Source organism: Ornithodoros turicata, unplaced genomic scaffold (genome assembly GCF_037126465.1).
Source record: "Ornithodoros turicata isolate Travis unplaced genomic scaffold, ASM3712646v1 Chromosome44, whole genome shotgun sequence".
Classification (NCBI taxonomy): Eukaryota; Metazoa; Arthropoda; class Arachnida; order Ixodida; family Argasidae; genus Ornithodoros; species Ornithodoros turicata.
This window is the reverse complement of record NW_026999374.1, coordinates 415,253-434,466: the sequence shown is the minus strand read 5'-3', so window position 1 is coordinate 434,466 and position 19,214 is coordinate 415,253. Positions and strand designations below refer to the sequence as shown.

General features: G+C 45.7%; 2 protein-coding genes across 3 annotated transcripts in view; both read left to right on the top strand.

The window, feature by feature from the left end:
• LOC135374097 (uncharacterized) overlaps positions 1-19,214 on the top strand; it is a 127,255-nt gene that overhangs the window by 11,369 nt on the left and 96,672 nt on the right. The window lies entirely within an intron of this gene.
• Positions 3,722-10,158, top strand: LOC135374115 (uncharacterized). The gene is made up of 2 exons (XM_064607127.1): positions 3,722-9,754; positions 10,065-10,158. Exon 1 carries the CDS (start codon positions 3,761-3,763, stop codon positions 9,437-9,439), a length of 5,679 nt encoding a protein of 1,892 aa, XP_064463197.1. The 5' UTR covers positions 3,722-3,760; the 3' UTR covers positions 9,440-9,754; positions 10,065-10,158.

Here is a 19,214-nt window from a genome sequence, read left to right as displayed (position 1 = left end):
ATCACTACTCTGCAGTGCCCTATGTCGTTGGCTGTGTAAATCCATGTGCCAGACTTCAGCAGGCAAGTGCTGGCGGGCGAGTTGGATTATTAATGCAGACATATATGGCTCTCTGTTGAATTGCAGTTTTACTGGCATACGATTGAAGTCGCCCGAAACACGTAGCCAACGCTCAGAATTTCCGTTGTTTCAAAATAGAAACAGCGGTAAAGTGGACGAGAAACGAAAATGGCCCGCGACAATGCGTGGCTTAATTCATGTTGGGGTGGGAATGCACTTAAACTAATGCAATGCCTTTTAAGCTTGCCTTTTCCCATCACAAGGTTCACTTGTTTGTACGATAGCTATCAAGTCTCCATGATGTTATGTTACTAGAACAGTGCGGACATCACATAAAACGGATACGTGCTGCCAAAGGTATGGTGGCGAGGAGGGAAATTGAACGCCGTGCGCAGGAAGAATGAGCTGTACTTTACATACCTACGGTACTTATCAAACAATAATTGCTTGTAGTTCCAGGAAATTGTAATTCAGTCGGATATTCAATCCTCAACACCGATGTCAATAACAAACAGAAGGAACGCATCCCGAAGGAATGCCCGCATCGTCGTCATCATCATGCTGAGCCAGAGGGTCAACAAGAAAACGAAACGGGCGTTTGCGCTGGCGGTATATACCGCTCACTTCCCCTTGTGGGTCCCAGTGCGGGTATACAGACAGTACTGCAGGTGCGGGTCGCCCAGATCAAATTCTTGCGGGTTTCCGGGTCCAAATTTGCTTACCCGCACTCACCTCTAGTAATTGGAAGGACTATCGTTGGGGGACCAACCGCGGGCTCGGCATTCCTTCGCTTTCACAACGGCCAACTATACGATGCGAGATGGTTATGTAGGTGGGACACCTAAGGTACTCATGGCCCGTTTTTCTTCACGCTAAACCCCGCAGACCCTCTCTAGCACGATAACCCGCAACGCTCCTACATTGCAACCACATCTGCAAGCAATTTCGTTCAATTTAAAATTATCCCCGCATTTTCGCGGAAGCTCGAAGGTTGCTATCGCTTTACTCTTCGTTGCACCAAAAGCGAGACTGCTATTTTTGGCCATATGCCATTGTAATTTAGAATTTCAAAGTGATAGAATTCCACTCAGGTAGATGATTTTGATTGGTCGCTGTGGATTCGTTAGGTAGGGTACGGACAACTAATCCTAAATGGTGATTTATTCTACTGCGTTTACGTTTGCGCTTGCAAGTTACGTGAGCTGACAGCCAATTGCTGCAAGGGAACATCTTTCAGGATAGAACGTAGATACACGTAAGACGCTGCACGCAGCCATAAACACAGTCATGTGAATCTGCCTTAAATGTCAGTTCCTCGATCTGCAAAGAAAGAACTTATGTTTCGCGACTCAAAACGCACTATGCATGTGCCTCTTTGATAAGACTGTTTTTCTGTTTGTCTTGTTCCAGATACCCTGCATGTGTTGTGCTGCTCAAGTTGTTCAAGATGTTGTGACTTTTTGCTTTGTTGTACGGTACGTTATTTTCTATTTATTATCGCGATCTCTTCACTGTCTGCTGCTTTCTGTCGTCCTCTCAGCTTGCACGCGTATATTAATTTGTGTGTATGCAAGTCCATGAGAACTAAAAGGAACAAGAACGGTTTGTGTGTCTCTCCCTGTGAGCCTAGTTGTCGTGAATCGTTCTCTTTGATGAAGTCAACATCCACAATCCCATGTAACATCCGTCAAGGCGTTACATGGGATGAGTGCTGGATCTTATACTGTTTCTGGCTAAGGTCAAAGTGTACACGATATACCTTGTTACTCACACCCTGTTTCAACGTGGTGCCGAAGATACATTGCACACAGTGTCATATGAACTTTGTCCTTTTACTGAGTACAAACAGGATGGCTTCCTCGAAAAATATAGGGGCGAGAGAGAAACTTCAGCCCCCACGAATGTTGCATCTTTGCTGAAGTTCCACCAAATGTATACGTCACCGAAGAAGGGAAACAAAACAATCCTAGAAACCCCTCTTCCTACTTCGTACGATGGCTGAGATGAAGTATGGAGAAATTGCATAGTGTGACGATTGCTCTTTGCCCCCTAATACTGCCGACAATTCTGGTGACAGGAGTATATACATTGTACACGTGTGCAAGATGTTTGCCGAATACAAGCACCTTGTACACAGAAAAGAAAAAGAAAATGAAAGAAAACATCTCCCTAAGTGCCGTGCGGGGGACAACCATAACGCAAAGTCTTCATTCTACTCAAGCCGTTGTCTCCTCGCTATAAAGTCTATATCTCCTCAGGATATCTTGGAAATCTTATTGAATGAAGATGAATTAGGGAAGTTAGATCCCCAAGGAAGATTGATCAAGGGTGTTCGTGACAGTTCTATGAAAGAAGCGCCATCTTGTATTTCTTTGCTCTGTTGTAGGGTGTATATATTTATTTTATTTAGCTGGACTCGAAGAATGCATTACCCAACCCTCTCCCACGCGGTCTATACATGACCTCCTTTCTCCGAACTAGCCTACCTGTGACAAAGACAATTCCTTTGCTGTTTGAGTCCTGTTCTGTCTGTTCGTCTTGTATGTCTCAGACCCTACCCAAGTGTGAGGTAACACAAGCAGACAAACAAACACTACTAGCTGGAAAGGACATACTAGAAAACCTCTGTTGCTACAGTCGTATTCTCTCCTAGCATTGTTCTGAATCCATTAATGATTTGTACTAATCTTTTATCCCAATATTATTGTTGTTTCACATTGCCTTTCAGTCTTTCATTGTCCATATTGGCTTCCTCGTGCTGTTCTAATCTCCTGTTTTCTCGTTTTTTAATTATTATTATTCAGAAATTCACGTTAAGTACATCATATTCACTATGGAGGAGACGTCCAAGTGCATTCTTTCCCTTTATTCTGGATCTGAGTCTCCCTTGCCTAGAGTATAGTAAAGGCTGCTCGTTTGAATCTGAATCTAGTCCTGGGCAGGGTGATTTCAGGTAGAATCAGGCGCGGTGGCTCGGTTGACCTCTCGGATGTTTTTCGTTCCAGCATACGTTGAAGCCTAGTGCTTCGGAAGTACATTGGCAGAGAAGATAGCTGAAAATATAAGACAGCTGTTTTTTTAACATAATGTTGAAGTCTGACCTTTTCGAGCACTGCGCTTCCTCACTTTTTCAAGGCTCGTATCTTGGTAGTCATTAAGGTCACGCATTTAAAGTTCCCCACGCTTGCTGCACAAGTGCTGCTGTACTGTTTGCTCTACCGTTGAGGTTCGCGGATTTGCGGATGTCGAGGTAAAATAAGTGCGCCTCAGCTGCAAAAAAAAAGAGCTTTTTGGGTGCGTAAATGCTTTTCTGCAACTACAAAAGGGTTGAAATGGGCTACATGGTCCTGGTTGTCATTAAACGCTCTGTCAAATCATATAAAAGAGATTGTTGGAAAATATTTGGGCATTCTTCCTGACGCGCGTTAGGGAGGTAGGTCAAAAACCTGGAACTTCGGTAGCCTATTATTTTCCATATCCGCCAACTCGTGACGTGGTTCACGTGCGTCACAAGCTCGCATGGCGTGATGAAAAAGAAAAGCGAAAAAAAAAAACGGTTCGCGACGCTAAAATGGAAAGACGGGTGTCGCGGTCCAAACGAATTACCACACTTGACCTGTTGTACTTGTTGTCTTGTTTGTTGTATTTCAATTAGTCTGTTCCTAATTCCCATCTCAATATTACAGGAATTTCTCGCTTCATGTACAGAAATATGGCTTCGACATCTGAATCTGACGCCGACATGGAAAGGTCGCCACAGTGGGAAGACGTCAGGAAGGAAATGCACGAAGCCATTGCAGCGAAAGACGAGGCTCGTGTTCTGAAGTGCCTGGATGCTGCACCTGCATTGAAACTGTGGTTGGATCCTGTCACAGATGAGTCAGCTCGTTGCAGAGCTGTTAAAAGGAAAGCCATTCGTATACATGGCCTCTTAGTCTCGCGGGAATGTGGACTCAAGAACGACAAAGAATCATTGTGTTACCAACATTTCAGACGCCTTGAACAAGCTGAAATTCGTCGACAACAATATTACACCACAGAATGCGATGACTCTTACATCGACTATTTGAAAAGCAAATCAAAAAGCGTCACCAGATGTGATGACTTCGGTGTACGATTGGAGAAGATGTTTAAGCAGCTCTCCAGTAATGAATTAAACAGGATTATTCTCAAAGTGGCTGCAAGAGCGCCACACCTGGAAATAACGTTCGACTACAACAGTGAAAATGTTCAAGGGATCACGGGAAGCTGCAACAGAGGCGACATCGGCCTTACTTACTACGAAGAACAAAGAGTTTTCATCGGGGGCCGCGCTGCAGAAGCCGAAGTCTGGGGAACACTTATTCACGAGTTATGTCATATGGCACTTTACCTAGTGTACAGGAATGATGGCAAGCCATATTACAGCGACGATACCAAGCGGGAAAAGCAATACAATGACATCATGAATGACATAAAATCGAGGGAAGAAGAACTGAACCTTCTCATCCAGCAAGCTTTAAAGGACGGAAATCAAGAAGAAGAATTAATTGTACGGATCCCTCACGTTCTGGTTCAACATGGTTGCGACAAAGGTCATAGGCTTCTGGAACAAGAAGTACCCGAACTACTAAATTTTTTCAAGGACCATGTCATGCTGGACATGCGGGAATTCATTCACAGTGGAATCCCTTCAGCAGACGCAGAAAAGATCAAAGAAGAAAACGCTAGACTCCAAAGATCTTTCAACATTGGCAAGCTTGACGTCAAATTCGAGAAACCATTAAAGAAGAGTATCTGGAAAGAAGGATCGCTTCACGTACTTACCGGTCCAGAGCTGGGTCTTCTGGAAATAATGGTTCACAACGCTGTGAAATCTTCAGGCCAGCCATACTTGTTTTTCGAGACATCCCAGACGGACGGGACAGATGTGTTAGTGGATAACAAATGTGCATTTGTGCTAGTGACGGTCCGTCCTAACACAAACTTCGGACGGGATCTCAGATTTTTGAGTGACGTGTCCAGTGTGACCGGAGCGAAAGTGATCTTGCTTGTGGAAGACAGTGGCAAGGATGACTTGTTGAAGCAAGTGGAAGAAGAAGCACTTTTTGACAAGAAACCTTTAGTGTCTAACGTCCATGAAGCGAGTTTGGAGCATGTCGCGAAGAGCTGCAAAACAAAAGTTTTTAAAAAATCTGGCGTAGAACTTCAGGGCAGATATGTTTCTTGCTTGCCTGAAGCAATGAATATCGACACCTTCTTACGTTGTGTAGACACTTCAGTTTTCCTAAAGCTATGTGAATCACTGAACATTGACGTGGGACCTCCCCTTCATGAACTAGAAGGAAGTGTTAAGAACTGTTATGTGGAGCGAGTGTTTACAAGGGACGTGAAAATTGACCTGAAAAAGTGCAGACTGGATGACGACAATGAGGCTTTTGCTCTCTTGGGGTGTCCAGTTGATTGTGCTGCAAAACATGTACCTCAAGGTTATCAGGCAAAACATCAGGATAATTTAGAGAGTTTTGAAAAATTTGTGGTTCTTCAGGAGCCACGTGACTACGAAGCTCTCCTGCGAAATAATAATTACAGGGGGAAGGTGGTGCATCTGTTCCGGATCAGTGAATACGGTGAGGGACTGATGTGGATTAAATCAAATGGCCCTCTCAGTCACCTTCCAATGACTGGGAGTGAAGATTATACTACAGAGACGTTGCTGAAAGTGCCCGAGAAGGTCGTCCTCGTTTCTGGCGCACCTGGTATGGGAAAGAGTGTGTTGGCATCTCGGTTGTGTACACAGTTAAAAACTCAAGACAAGAAGCGGTTGGTGCTCTACGTCGACCTTCCTCAGAGAATGGCATCTGTTAAAACTGCATCGCCTAGTCTGGAATATCTAGCGAATCTGTGCCAGGTAGGAAAACGTGGTCTGGAGTTCGCTTTGTTCGAAGAAAGCTTGAACAATGGAAGCCCTTTCAAGGTCGTTGTCATGTTGGATGGCTTCGATGAAGTCAACGAGGAATGTCGCAAGTGTGTGCTCGCCCTTATACAGTTTCTAGCTAGCAAAAACGTTTACAAGGTGTATCTTCTTACTCGCACTGTGTTTAAACCTTATGTACAAGATGCCTTGCACACAGTGTCTTACGATCTCGTTCCTTTTTCTGATGAAAACCAGAATGATTTCCGTAAAAGGTATAGGGCCCAAACAGAAACTCCAGCCACCAGGAATGACACATTTGCGCAAAAATTCCAGCAAGTGTACGCGACATTGAAGGAGAAAAACAAGACAATCCTGGAAACCCCTCTCCTACTTCGTATGATGGCTCAGATGGAGAGCGGGGAAATTACAAAGTCGGACGATTACTCTTCACTTCTTAATATTGCTGACATTTGTGGCGGCAGTATATACACTGTACACATCTACAAGATGTTTGTCGAGTACAAGCACCTTGTGCACAGAAAAGAGAAGGTGAAGGAAGACATCTCCCGGAGTGCTGTGCGAGGGGACAACCATGGCGCGAAGTCTCCATTCTACGCAAACCATGGTCTCCTGGCTATGAAGTGTATATTTCCTCAGGATACCTTGGAAATATTATTGAATGAAGACGAATTAGACCAGTTAGATCCCGAAGGAAGTTTCATCACCGGTGTTGATTCTTTCAAAGAAGGTTTTGTGAATAGAATTAACGAAGGAGGAATTCCCGAGTTCGTTCATAAGACTTTCGCCGAATTTTTCGCAGCGCACTACCTGTTGGAAAGGGCAAAAGTAAGAAAAAAATCCAGGTTTAGGGAAAATGTTGTCGGATTGTATGGTAAAGAAGACTACGAGGATGTAATGCTGTTGTTCGATGGACTGGCGTCGGCGTCCTCTCCACTTCACTCTGCTGTAATAAACAACGACGCTTCATATTTTGAGCAATGTGATATTCAAACAGAAGACATGCTGCTTGGCGATGAGATCAAAAGGACGCCATGGCACGTAGCAGCCCTGCATTCTGATAAAGCAACATTGAAGAGGCTTCCAATGGACGATAAACTAATCAAGAATGATTTATTTAATATGTCACCGTTGGGGTACGTCGAACTATTTTCCCCATGGGACGCAGAGTGGATGGAAGATCTGTGGGAAGGGTCTGTTATCAATTATTTGTCGACTACGGCTATGAAGAAATATCTGCCGACTGAGACTTCAGCTCTGATAGAGAGATTCAACGTAATATGCGCTCGATGCAGTGAGCAAGCAGTGAGACGTTCTACCCAAAATCTGTGCAGGTGTGAAACCTTCGAGCAAAAGAGACGTTTTCTAGAGCGAGCAATATTCACGGCTGTGATACTCGACCTACCAGGCGTTTTAGACGTGTATCTGAGCTATGTGTCCCCGAGAGAGAGTACAGGAGAACTAGACACCAAAGACCAATTGGAATCACGCAAGGAACGAAGCTTGAGATGTTCTGCAGAGCCTTCGGTAATTGAAGATCTCGATGATATCAGAGACGGTGACAATAGCTCTGTTCCTTTTTACGCAAAGTCTGAGGTTGTTTGTAAAATGCTCCTTCCTTACTGCGATATGGGAATTCTTGATCGGCATGGAAACACAATGTTGCACATTAGTGTGAAAGAAGGAAATCTGGAGACAACAAAGTTTCACCTCGCACATTTATCCGTTAACAATAGAAATAGAAAATTTCAAACTCCTTTGCACTTGAGTAGAGATGCAGAGATTGCGAAGCTACTTCTTTGTCGTTATCCTTCAGTGAATGTTGTCGATTATAAGCAACGAACTCCGATGGATAAATGTGCAAAGAGAGATGATTTGGAGGTCATGAAGTTGTTACTCCTTCGCACTCGGACATATGACGCACATCACATGAGACTGAACACAACACTTCATGTGGCTTCTGATTCTCTTTGGCTTGAAGCTGTGATGTTTCTTCTACCTCACACAAATGCGCACATGCTTAACTGCAAAAGAGCAACGTGCTTAGACGTTGCTTGGACAAGTTGGGAATATCGTTTGAGTCGGGATTCCAACGTTGTGAGGTGTCTCATCCCACACTCGCTCGTGAACTCACCTGAAACGTTCGGCTCATCACCGTTGTACGTCTGGGCGAAAGGTGATGGAAGGAAAGTGATGCAAACCCTATGGCCTTATTTGCGACACAGTGACACTAGGCATGCACAGAGGATCAGCAGAAGCCCCGTGTTTACGTGGTTTAACTGGGATTTCCAAGGAGAAATTTGGTGCCTGAAACTTCTCTTCCTCCATTTAGATGTGATCGCTGGTGATCGTTATAGCCGTAAACTCCTACATGATATGGCCAAGAAAAAGCTACGTGAGATAAAAACAGTAAATTATATTAATTACATGAAGCTGTTACAGCCGCATTTAAATCGCCATATCCAGCATTATGTACAACGTGGAGTAAAAAATGGTGCTCCCAACGATGTCTACACCGAAATGATCGATGACGATGGCAGTATGAAGTTGCTAGTAGAAGCAGAGGAAGGTAATGTGGAAGCTGTTAAGACTCACCTCTCCCCTTCATCCGTGTGCTTTACAGATCAAAAAGAGAACACTGCATTGCACTTGAGCGCGAGGAAGGGACACACAAATGTGGTGAAGCTTCTCATTCCTTTTTATACATCAGTGGACGTGATCAATGTGCTTTGGAGAACGCCCATGCATGTGTGCGCCTCAAATGGACACCTGGACGTTGTGAAGTTGTTATTACTCCGCTCTAGAATGAGTTCCCGTGACAATGTTGGAATGACACCTCTTCACTTGGCCTGTGACAGTGGTGCCGTTGATATCGTGAACTTCCTTCTTCCACACTCGTTCCCTAATATGCGCGACAAGGATGGTTCCACGTGCTGCGCTCTTTCCTCTAAAACAAGGAAAATTAATGTTCTGAGATGCCTCATCCCTCACTCTCTTATGAACTGTACTAATTGGATAGGCGATTCACCAACGCGAACCTGTGGAAAATATTATATGAGAGAAGAACTGGTGACATTATTGCCATATTCTTATGATTATGACGCTGCGAGTTTATTGTGGCGTCCCCGGCTGTCATTTTATAAGGACGGTATCAGTATGATAAGTATGCCTTGTCTGAAAGTTATGGTTCTCCACTCAAATGTCAGGACAGTAGATGTGTGTTTTCGCGAAACACTCTACGATGTCCGACGGTCTTATGCAAGGATTGATCCAATCCCGCGTCTAGAACATATTGCGCGATCACGAGACCTAAGTTATATTTCTGTCTTGCTTCCTCATACATATGTTTCTGCTAAGCACGGTAAAGACAAAAAGCTATTAGAGGAAGTCCTCGAATGTAGTCAGGATCCCGAATTGGTTAGCTCCCTTCAGAAATGGACTCGCTTGAGTGACTTTCATTCATGATGCTGACGATTGTTGGCAACGGTTGTGGTTGATGCCGTTGATATCGTGAACTTCCTTCTTCCCCATTCATTCCCTAATATGCGCGACATAGTCGGTTCCACGTGCTGCGCGCTTTCCGCTACAAGAAGCAAAATGAATGTTGTGAGATGCCTCATCCCTCACTCTCTTATGAACTGTCCTGATGAAGGAGGCGATTCACCTACGCGAATCTGTGCAAGTCGTTATATGAGAGAACAGCTGGTGACATTATTGCTATATTCTTGTGATTATGACGCAGCCAGTTTATTGACTATTCTCCCGCTGTCATTTTGTAAGGCACCAGCGGCATGGCCGAGTGGGCTAAGGCGTCCACTCGTTGGTGGTAACCAAGGTCGTGCTGTAGACTGGGAGGTGGTGGGTTCGAATCCTACCACCGGCTGTGCTGTCTGAGGTTTTCCCTGGGTTTTCCGAAGACTTTCCAGACGAATGTCGGCAGAGTTCCCTGAAGTCGGCCCAGGACGCATACTAATCCCCCTGTCCCCCACTCCTTCCTGCTGTCCTCTCTCCGTCTGTCCACATCTGTACGCCGCTCATAGCCACAGTTGCTTCGCGGCGCTAACACGCAATCAAAAAAAAAATTTGTAAGGCCTATATGAGTATGAGAACTACGCCTTGTCTGAAACTGATGGTACTCCACTCAGATGTCAAGGCAGTAGATAAGTGTTTCTGTGCAACACTCAGCCTCACAGGCACAGGCAGCCAACACTCAAAAGTATTATGTAGAGAGTGATTCATTCTGGCGTCCAACAGAGACTGAGATATCACTACTCCTGAACTATATTTCTCTCTTGCTTCCACATATAAATGTTTCTGCTAAGGATGATGAAGGCAAGAAACTATTACAAGGAGCCCTTCGAAGTAGTCAAGATCCCGAATTGGATAGCTTCGTTTTTAAATGGACTAGCTTGAGTGACTTTCATTCATGATGCTGACGATTGTTGGCAACGGTTGTGGTTAAGTACCAAGTGGCACCGAGTTGTCAGTGGACACGAGCTCTGTAGACGATATGGCAGTTTTAAGAGAGCTTTCAACAGCAGTATACTGAGCCCTTGCCTTCATCCGAGAAAGCACAAATATTAGCCAGAGCCAAAATGAAACAAAAAATCACTTTTGTGATGGCCGTGGCTAACGCGTTTTTTGTTCTTCTTGCGCCTTATGTTACAAGGTACCGTTCCGTAGTACGTTCATAAGGTCATCCGAAAATGTGTAAAAAAATGAGTTTATTCCAAATGTGCTAGTTATATGGTTAGCTACGGTATATCGAAGTATTAGCGTACTGCTGCATGTGATTATGTTTATATAGAGTATCTCACCTTTAATGGATATAACTCTAGTACAGCTTTTGAGCACCACGTTCCTAAAAAAAGTTGGTCAGTGTTATACCTTTTTAGGGTGGTAATGGCTTGTCACCAATGTTACTCGAATGATCTGTGAAGTTTAATCAATCTAGCAGCCTGATACGCTTCAACGCTGGAGATATATGGGTCCTAACATTACAGCTCTTGTTGTCAAATGTATATACCTAAATGTCCAAGAATGTAAATAAAAGTGTTTTTCACACGTTGGAGAAGGCTTAATTCAAATAATTTTGGAACTCTCGTTCACTTCGCTGCAGAGTGGTGTAAAGTAACTATTGTCGAGTGAAACACATGTGCGAGACACTCGTACTTTTATTACGACCGAATAAATGTACGGGTTCCAAATTGCTTTGCCAGTTACGATTACAGTGTAGTTACAGATTACGGAACATATTACTTTGACGTAATCAAGGTTTGTATAAAGGAACCACGACTGGCTAAAAAATGCAGGTCACAAATTAGATTTGTGTACGTGTGATTAAATGATTACATGCAGTTGTCTTTGAAGTAATGTGTCCAGTTAGATGTCATCAAGAGATGCAGAAGGGAAGAAAATCTAGTAAAGAAATATGAATGGAAGTATCCCAGAAAGATAGCCGCCCATATTTCGAACAGAGACTGTTATTCTTCTGGGCCGTTCTTCTGTTCTTCATCATCATGAGCGAAGATGCAGGATTAGTGGCTGGCACACACCGCAGGACATGTCCTAGGGCCTCATAGCAGACACGGACACATGTTTCGAGGGGACACAAGTTATAGTTATGGCCGGCTTGTGAAAGCTCGGGATGTGTGCTTAAGTTGTTATTGCAGGTACTCTTGCGGATTTTAACTACCCGAGCAGCACACAATATTGGTCCAATATTGGCACTGTCCCAGCTTGAATGAGGCTAATGAGGGCCAATCAAGCCAGGGAAGAGCTATAAGTGGTGTTATCTTGGCTCAACCGCAAGTACACGAAAATTAACATGACCAGCATGAAAGATGAAAGTCACTGAAAAGGTTAGCCAGCTGTAGGGATCGAACCCACATCTTCTGGATTGCCGGTCCAAGGCTCCACCAATTGAGCTAAGCTAACACGCCTCTCCAGCGACCTTCGGGGTGCGTCATCTGACGGGACGACAAACCAGCCACTCACTCTCACTCACCCTCCTTTCACTCTTACATTTTTGCTCACTCATACACACATTCATACGACGGAAATCGACGCAAGCGGCACCTGTTGAACAAGAGACGAAAACCGAACAACAAACGAAAACACACAAAAAATATAAAATCGTAAGTACCTTACAATAACAAACAGCGTGAAACCTTTCTGAGTAAAATTAATTAATTTTATAGGTTGAGATTCACCAAATTCACCATCATGCGTATGTGCCCTGTGCACGGCAGTTACGACCCCCTATTCGGAATACAGGCAGCGGAGAAGAAAAAGAAGGCAATTATTACCATTAGAAACTACAGGATCACGACTAGAGCAAGTTTGGAATACATCAGCACACTGATTCCTAAGAAAGATGCGTGCTAATCAGCAATGAGGAGCCTTTAAAGCGCAATAAATACTCCAAATCAAATCGCTCCCCATTGTTTCCTATAGGAGACCCGGCGCCAGTGGGCCCATCAACATGGCGGCTGGTTGCCGCACCTCTCTCCCACGAGCTCCTCTCCTATGCACGATCCAGCCTTTATACATAGAGATCAGTGGTTTACCGTGTGTATTCGTCTTTGGATTATTGTTGTCTTCGGAAATACGTGCCTACATTTGTTACGATGCATAACGATTTATTGATTTCGCTCGCAAAGCATACAGACGCCACTTCAACGCGTCATAGGCGGTAAACATCTTCATGTGTGTTCGTCGAAGGCAAAGGGATGGCGGTGTCGCATGTAATGTCATGATTCACGTTTGATATGACAACGTTTACCTTGCGGTTCTGGTAGCACTACTGAATTCTGCACGTATTCCGAAGGTTCGTACATCGGGACGTTGTTCCCTCCATCGGTTCGTTTCCCCGTTTGTTATCCCACGTGACTACACAGGGTTGACAACAATGGAGCAGCTCCGCTGTAGTTAGTGGGCAGAAATTCGTCCACTAAAACTGTACATGACCAACGGATGGTTGCGCCCGGGAGGCGACGCTCGGGGCTAGGAGAATCCCATTGACGGCGCGCCAAGTACGTTCTCTAGAGTCTTCCTATATTAACTCTATGATTTTAAAACTGAATCGTCGTCGTCGTCATCGCTGCGTGCCGCTAGGCGGCAGGAGTGGCGAACACTTTCCTTCTCAAAACTTGTGTCACACCGGCAAATTTGGACAACAGCCAGTGATTATATGGAGCCGTGGTCGCTCTGTAACTCAGTTCTTATAGCGATATTCGCAGTTACATTCAAATACAAATGGCGTTGCGATGGTTGTAGACTAGTGCGTTTGTTGCGTGCCAGCCAATATGGCTGGTCTTCCACGATGATGCCAATACATATACATATACAAATGCGCGGCCCGTAAAACGGTCGTCGGGGCAGCATCGCTTGCGGTGTTGTTTCCGGGAAGATTTTTTCTAAAGATGTTTCGGTTTCGCAGCGGGTGTTCGCAGAGTTTTACAGAGCGAGAGAGCAGTCCTTGGTGCTATGGAGTTCGGAAGACGCTGGCTAACTTCGTCTGTGCTATTCGAAGAAACACATGGAAGGTACGTTGTTCACTAATAAGCAATACTTTCCTTCGTGCCGTTATCCCGTACGCAACTCTCCGCAGTCTTGGTCTGTTGCATGGCGACGACAAGCACGAACAGCAATCCTTAACGTGACGTGATTTCACAAGCAGGAGTTGGCATTGCACTAGTTCTAGTTTTAGTCCTAGCTTGTTGAGATAGTTATATGGGAGCCAGTCCTTGTGACTGGTCTTCCGCCTCGATGCCAATACACACAAATGTTTCGGTTTGCTCCTGTCTCAATTGCCTCCTCGGAAGAATGGAAAAACTCTGAATTCATCTCCGTTTCTTAAAGGGACCATAACCAGACCGCCGAACATTTCACAACTCATGGGACCCCGTGAAAGAACGCTGGTCATAATACCCAAATATTCATTTCGTTCGACTCATACCAGCTCGCAGTGACCCATATAACTGCTTTCAACGATGAGTAACCAGCGAGCCTCTGTCGCGTACGTCGCATGGCTACGTAGCCTTTTGCCGTCCAATCGCCGGGCAGAGCTCCGAACATGACGTTTCAAATTACCAGTCAATAAACACGCCTCATTATCAGCTGTAAGCATAGGGCTCTAATAACAACTAGAAACCAAGCCAGCGGAGAGGAGTATGTCAACATGTGGGCCGCCGTGATCGATACGGTAGGCCTAGCGTGTTACGAACGGTGGCTCCTATGAGTTCTCTGTGCCGCTCCTTCGTGTCGAAGCGCAGGGTTTAAACCGTAAGATACTCGTTCCCTGCTTCGCACACGGCATGGCAGGCGGAACCCAGCGGAAGCGACTTGCATTGGATTGGATATCATTGCGCCGAACGCACCGGGTCTTCACATTCGAAAGGCTGCGGCAAATCCGGCCGAATCCAGAATGTCGGGTTATGGCGCCTCCCGGGCTTGGACATTGGGCGAGGGTATCGCCCCCGTACAACTCCTTTGCTCTCCCCCATCACTCTCTCCCCCAGCTTTTCTTCTAGCCTCTCTCCTTATGATTTCTATGGCTGTACGGCGGAGTGCTTAGTTTGTTTGTATGGAACTTGAGTCTGCGCTCCGTGGTTCCGTAATTCAGCGTCATGATATCTCCAACGTTTTCGCCTGGCGTAAACGTCTGCAGTTGGGCGTTCGACGCGGTTCGAACCCGGTTTCATTCTGGGTGACATGGCCAGCAGGCTAACCACTGCACCAGGCGAGCTGGTGACGCGACGCCGCGTGACTCAAACCAAAGTACGGCAGCGCACTCGTCATTCGAAGATGAAGAAGACGGCCCATGGCGTCCGTACATAAAATTCCGGAACTGTAGTGCCGGATATCCATTCGCGCTCGCGGCGTGCTACTGCGCGGAATACTTAGTACGCGAATGATACCTAAATTGAATGCCTTTGTTTCTGAGTATGAGACTGTAACTGTTTTGATATTGAATAGAAGAAGACTCCCATTCATCTAGTCCATTTCCCCAAGTGGAATAAAATCATACGCGGAATCCTTGATTGTAATTTGTGAAAAAAGTGCCACATCAAAATGTCGTGAAGTTAGAGTTCCCAGTTCCCTTAGAAGTCGGCCCAGGACGCACATTCCCCCAGGGCGTGAGTCGTGACGTTGCCCACATACGTGAGGCCGACAACGGCAAGCCCTATCGCCACCACCACCACCACCACCGTGAAGTTAGAGCGCAGGGCGCAGCTAAAATGAGAAAGAGTGCAGCGAATATTTCAACCGCATGCAATCACCTTTTGGTTTTGAGCGCTAGTAATAGACCTCTACCTGTTTGTAGACCTCTACGTCATAATATTCGACGGCGCCACGAATTTGGTAGAGTTGAACCACGTTCAAAGCTAGTAGCGAACAAGGTCGCGCCCGAAAGCCACGGTCTTGAGGGGATTAAGATTATCTCTGAAAGGGACGCGACCTTCTCTCCTACTTTTCTTTCAACAGGAGGCAGCGAGCAATTGCCAATTCGTAGAACCCAGCACTCCCCTTCCGATCTGTTTCGGTCTGTCTGCCAACGTCATGATGACGTTGATAGACAGACGAGGTTTATTGCAAGCAGTTATTACTGTCGAAGTTGCAATGATATAACGCAGAGCGATGCGCACCTTTTATACCTGTTTACGGTTCCTTTAATGTCTCTAAAGGCCTTGGTGAGCGACTGTCTGCACGATGCTGTTAATGGCCCTTGCCGGCCCTTGCGCGGCCCTTTTTCAGGGGTCATCTCACGACGAGCTTGTTGTCAGCCGAGACTGTCCACTGCCGGCGTAACAAATGGAGCATAACGAGAGGATAGAGAGGTAGCAAGCGAGCTGGTGGTATAGATCCGTAACTTAAAAACCCGAGACTAGGGGACAAAAAACAACAAACACAGGTAAGGTCTCAAACACAGCTGAAAGTTTACTTACAGCACAAACATACAAATTCTGAGAGTCTTCTTGGGGCCCTGGCATCTTTTCATGGTAAAAAATGTCACGCATTGTCCCTGGTGCGTTTCCACTCAAAAGCGGGTATTTCTGTCTCGGATTTTCTTCGAGTTCTAGAATTGTATCATAAATCAACTGCTATTAGTATTGATGGAGAATTGTTTACCCAAAAGACTGCCATCTGTATTGGTTCTGCCATTGCACCGGTATTGTCCGAAATTTACCTGCGTACTGTTGATACTGCTGTCATGTCATTTATGTCATTTTCCACTGCCTCTCTTCTTGTAAGAAGGTTTGTCGATGATTTGTTGCTGTTGTCAAACGAAGAGTCCATCATTTCTGACTGTGAACGTGTTATCAAGTCTGTCGCTCCCGAACTAGATTTTACTGTTGAGTACCCCATGAATGGCGAGCTACAATTTTTGCATGTACGACTTTTGTTCAGCCCTTATCTTTGCTGGAACTATGGCAAATTAGTTCCTAAACCTATCCTGTCTACTAATAACTGCCATTCAAAAACTGTCAAGTTTGGAGTCATCGCCGGGTTACTGTCAAATGCTGTAAAAAAGTCTTGTGTTCACCAGTTACATTCTCCTCTGTGCCACCAAATGTCTCGGTTGGGGGACGCGGGATACTCCCATTGTATGATTTTTCATGGTCTAATGACGCTTGGAAACAAGCTTTTTTCCGTTTCCCTAAATGAAAATAATGTTACTGGTCATCGTGTCGTAATTCCGTATTTTCACAAAATTTCTCATAACCTGCTTTTTCTTGCGAAGAAATTTGATGTGAACCTTGTATTTAGAAATGATTTTCGTTTAGACTCGTTGACACATTAAAAAGTTGAAACTTCGTGTAAAACCCACAGAACTGTGTATGTCAACTGTCGTTCTAATATTGTGTATCAGATACCTCTGGAATGTGTTTTTGTTATATCGGCCAAAGTAAACGCTGCCTAAATGATCGCTTGCGGGAGCATGCCCTCAAAGTAAAAAATAACGATTGTTCTTCCGAATTGGTAAAACACCTACAAACCTACAAAGTCCGTAGAGGTTGTGCGCCCAGATGGCAAGAAACCTTGGTAATGTCCAGTGAAAGTGACCTCAACAAAAGGCTTATGAAGGAAACGCTGTCCATTATCTCTGCTGGGAACTGTGTCAGCAAGCCTTCCCTGACCTTCCCGTTGGTTTTCGGGATGTCCTTACGTTCTCCTCACCCTTCCTTCTCACCCACTTGAACCCCTTATATGTTTGTGATGCTGTTAAGTAAACTTTCAGCTGTGTTTGAGACCTTGTCTGTGTTTGTCGTTCTTTGTCCCCTAGTCTCGGGTTTTTAAGTTATGGAAATGGAGCATGCAAGCTCAGGGCCGCTCACCCAAAATGAAGCATTTGCGCCTGTCTCCTCAGTGACGAGCGGAAAAGTGCCCCGGCATTGACGACCTCCCAGTTGAGTTCAACAAGTGCTTCTACATAGAGTGTAATAGACTCTTGCATGACTCGGGTTTTTAACATCTGCTTTGCTCAGGGGTTGCTATGCCCTAGCATGCAGGTTGGTGTTGTTGTCCTCCAGTTCAAAGACAAATCTAAAAAAACTGGACCCAGATGCTTATCGATCGATAAGCATGTGGGCCCAGTTTTTGAGCGACTACACCGTTCCTCTTCTTAGCGACTACACCGTTTTCACATCTGTCGCTCTGACGGTTGCCCATGTTGCGGGATGTGTGAAACAGCAGAGCACTGTTTCAGGCGTTGTCGTGTTCCTCTTTTGCTGTAGAGCAGAGTAACCCAGATATTTCGTCTGTTGCCTGGGCCACCGTACAGTTCCTGGAACCGTTGCCTGTTCCGCGCGTTCGGCGTAAACTTTATTAACTACCGAGATCAACTTTCAAACTTGGATGCGTCGTTGCCAGCTGGCTTTCTGTGGCCTAGACTTCGGAGACGCAGCTATATTTCAGGCTGCCAGGGCCGGGCATCGTAGCCACATTGTCCGTGAGCGAGCACTGTATGGTCTTGTGGAGTGCTCTCGCCGCTGGCTGACGTCTACTCATCTTTTCCGCCACGTTCAGGGTAAGTGGCAAATCATATTCTAGCCAGCTCGCTAGGACCGCACTGCACTCCGCAGCGGCTCTCCCGTCTTTGGATTGTTCGCTTGGTATGGTCAGAACGAAAAGCAAACTCTCCTAGAGAGTGTTGTTACCTAGCTTGTAGTACTGTAACGTAAGGTTAGTGTCTGTCCAAAGGGGACTACCTCCATACGTAGCTCTCCTGCTTGATGACAATACACATATATATAACGCTGGTACTTACTTGATGACAATACACACTTATAACGCTGACGCTTTGGGAAGCCAGAGATTTGTACGCCGCAGTCATGGAGGCACCGATGGTTCCCTCCCTGCCTAGTGCCGTGGGTGGTCCTTCCGGAAGCGGCTGGCGACGTATCACGGCTGGCTTTGTTGGACGCTCGTCGGGCGAGTCTCCAGTGGAAGCTGGCTCATGGTGTCCTGCCGCTCCGTGAACGTTTACACCGATTTGTCGCACGGATCAGTGCCCGCCTTGTGGCATCTCGCAGTCATCAGAGCAGAGCACTGCTTCCTTCAGTGCCGGATACCGCTGCTGCTGTGGAGCAGAGTGGCGGTTGTTTTTGATCTTCCAAGAGTCGAATGGGCCACCGTAAGGTTCATGGAACCGTTGCCGGTTGCAGCAAGGGATCGGAAACATTTGGCATGTCTGATTGCGGAAACACATTTCAAAATTTGGATACGCCGGTGCCGATTAGCCTTGGGTGGCCGCGACTGTGGGAGCGTAGGTTTGGTTCAGGCAGTTCGTACTGGACTACGGGCGCTGATCATTAGGGAATACGCAGTGGTCGGCCCAGTCGAGTGCTCCCGTCGCTGGCTCTGCTCCACTCGCATCTTATAGTATACATAATACAGTCGACCCGCGTTTATCCGGACGACTTCGTTTCCTATGAAAATGTCCGGATAGCGGGGGAACCGGATAAGTGAAACACGAAAATCCAGAGTGATCCTAAAAGGACATCTTTATTGACCATTACACAGAAAACTATCCATTACCATCTGTTTCATTCTAATATACGCATGCAGTTCTTGCAAACCTTTGCGAATGACATTGACTTGCGAAATATTGTTCTGTTGCCCGAAAAATAATAGCGCTGTTCTCAGTGCCGCCCGCGCATTTTCTACCGTTACAGCTGGTGCCATCCACGCTTTCATCATCAGATTCTTCTTGAACACTATCGGAAGCGACGAC

What these genes read in the sequence shown, in the direction of transcription:
- LOC135374115 (XM_064607127.1), top strand. Translation starts at nt 3,761, where the DNA reads ATGTACAGAAATATGGCTTCGACATCTGAATCTGACGCCGACATGGAA.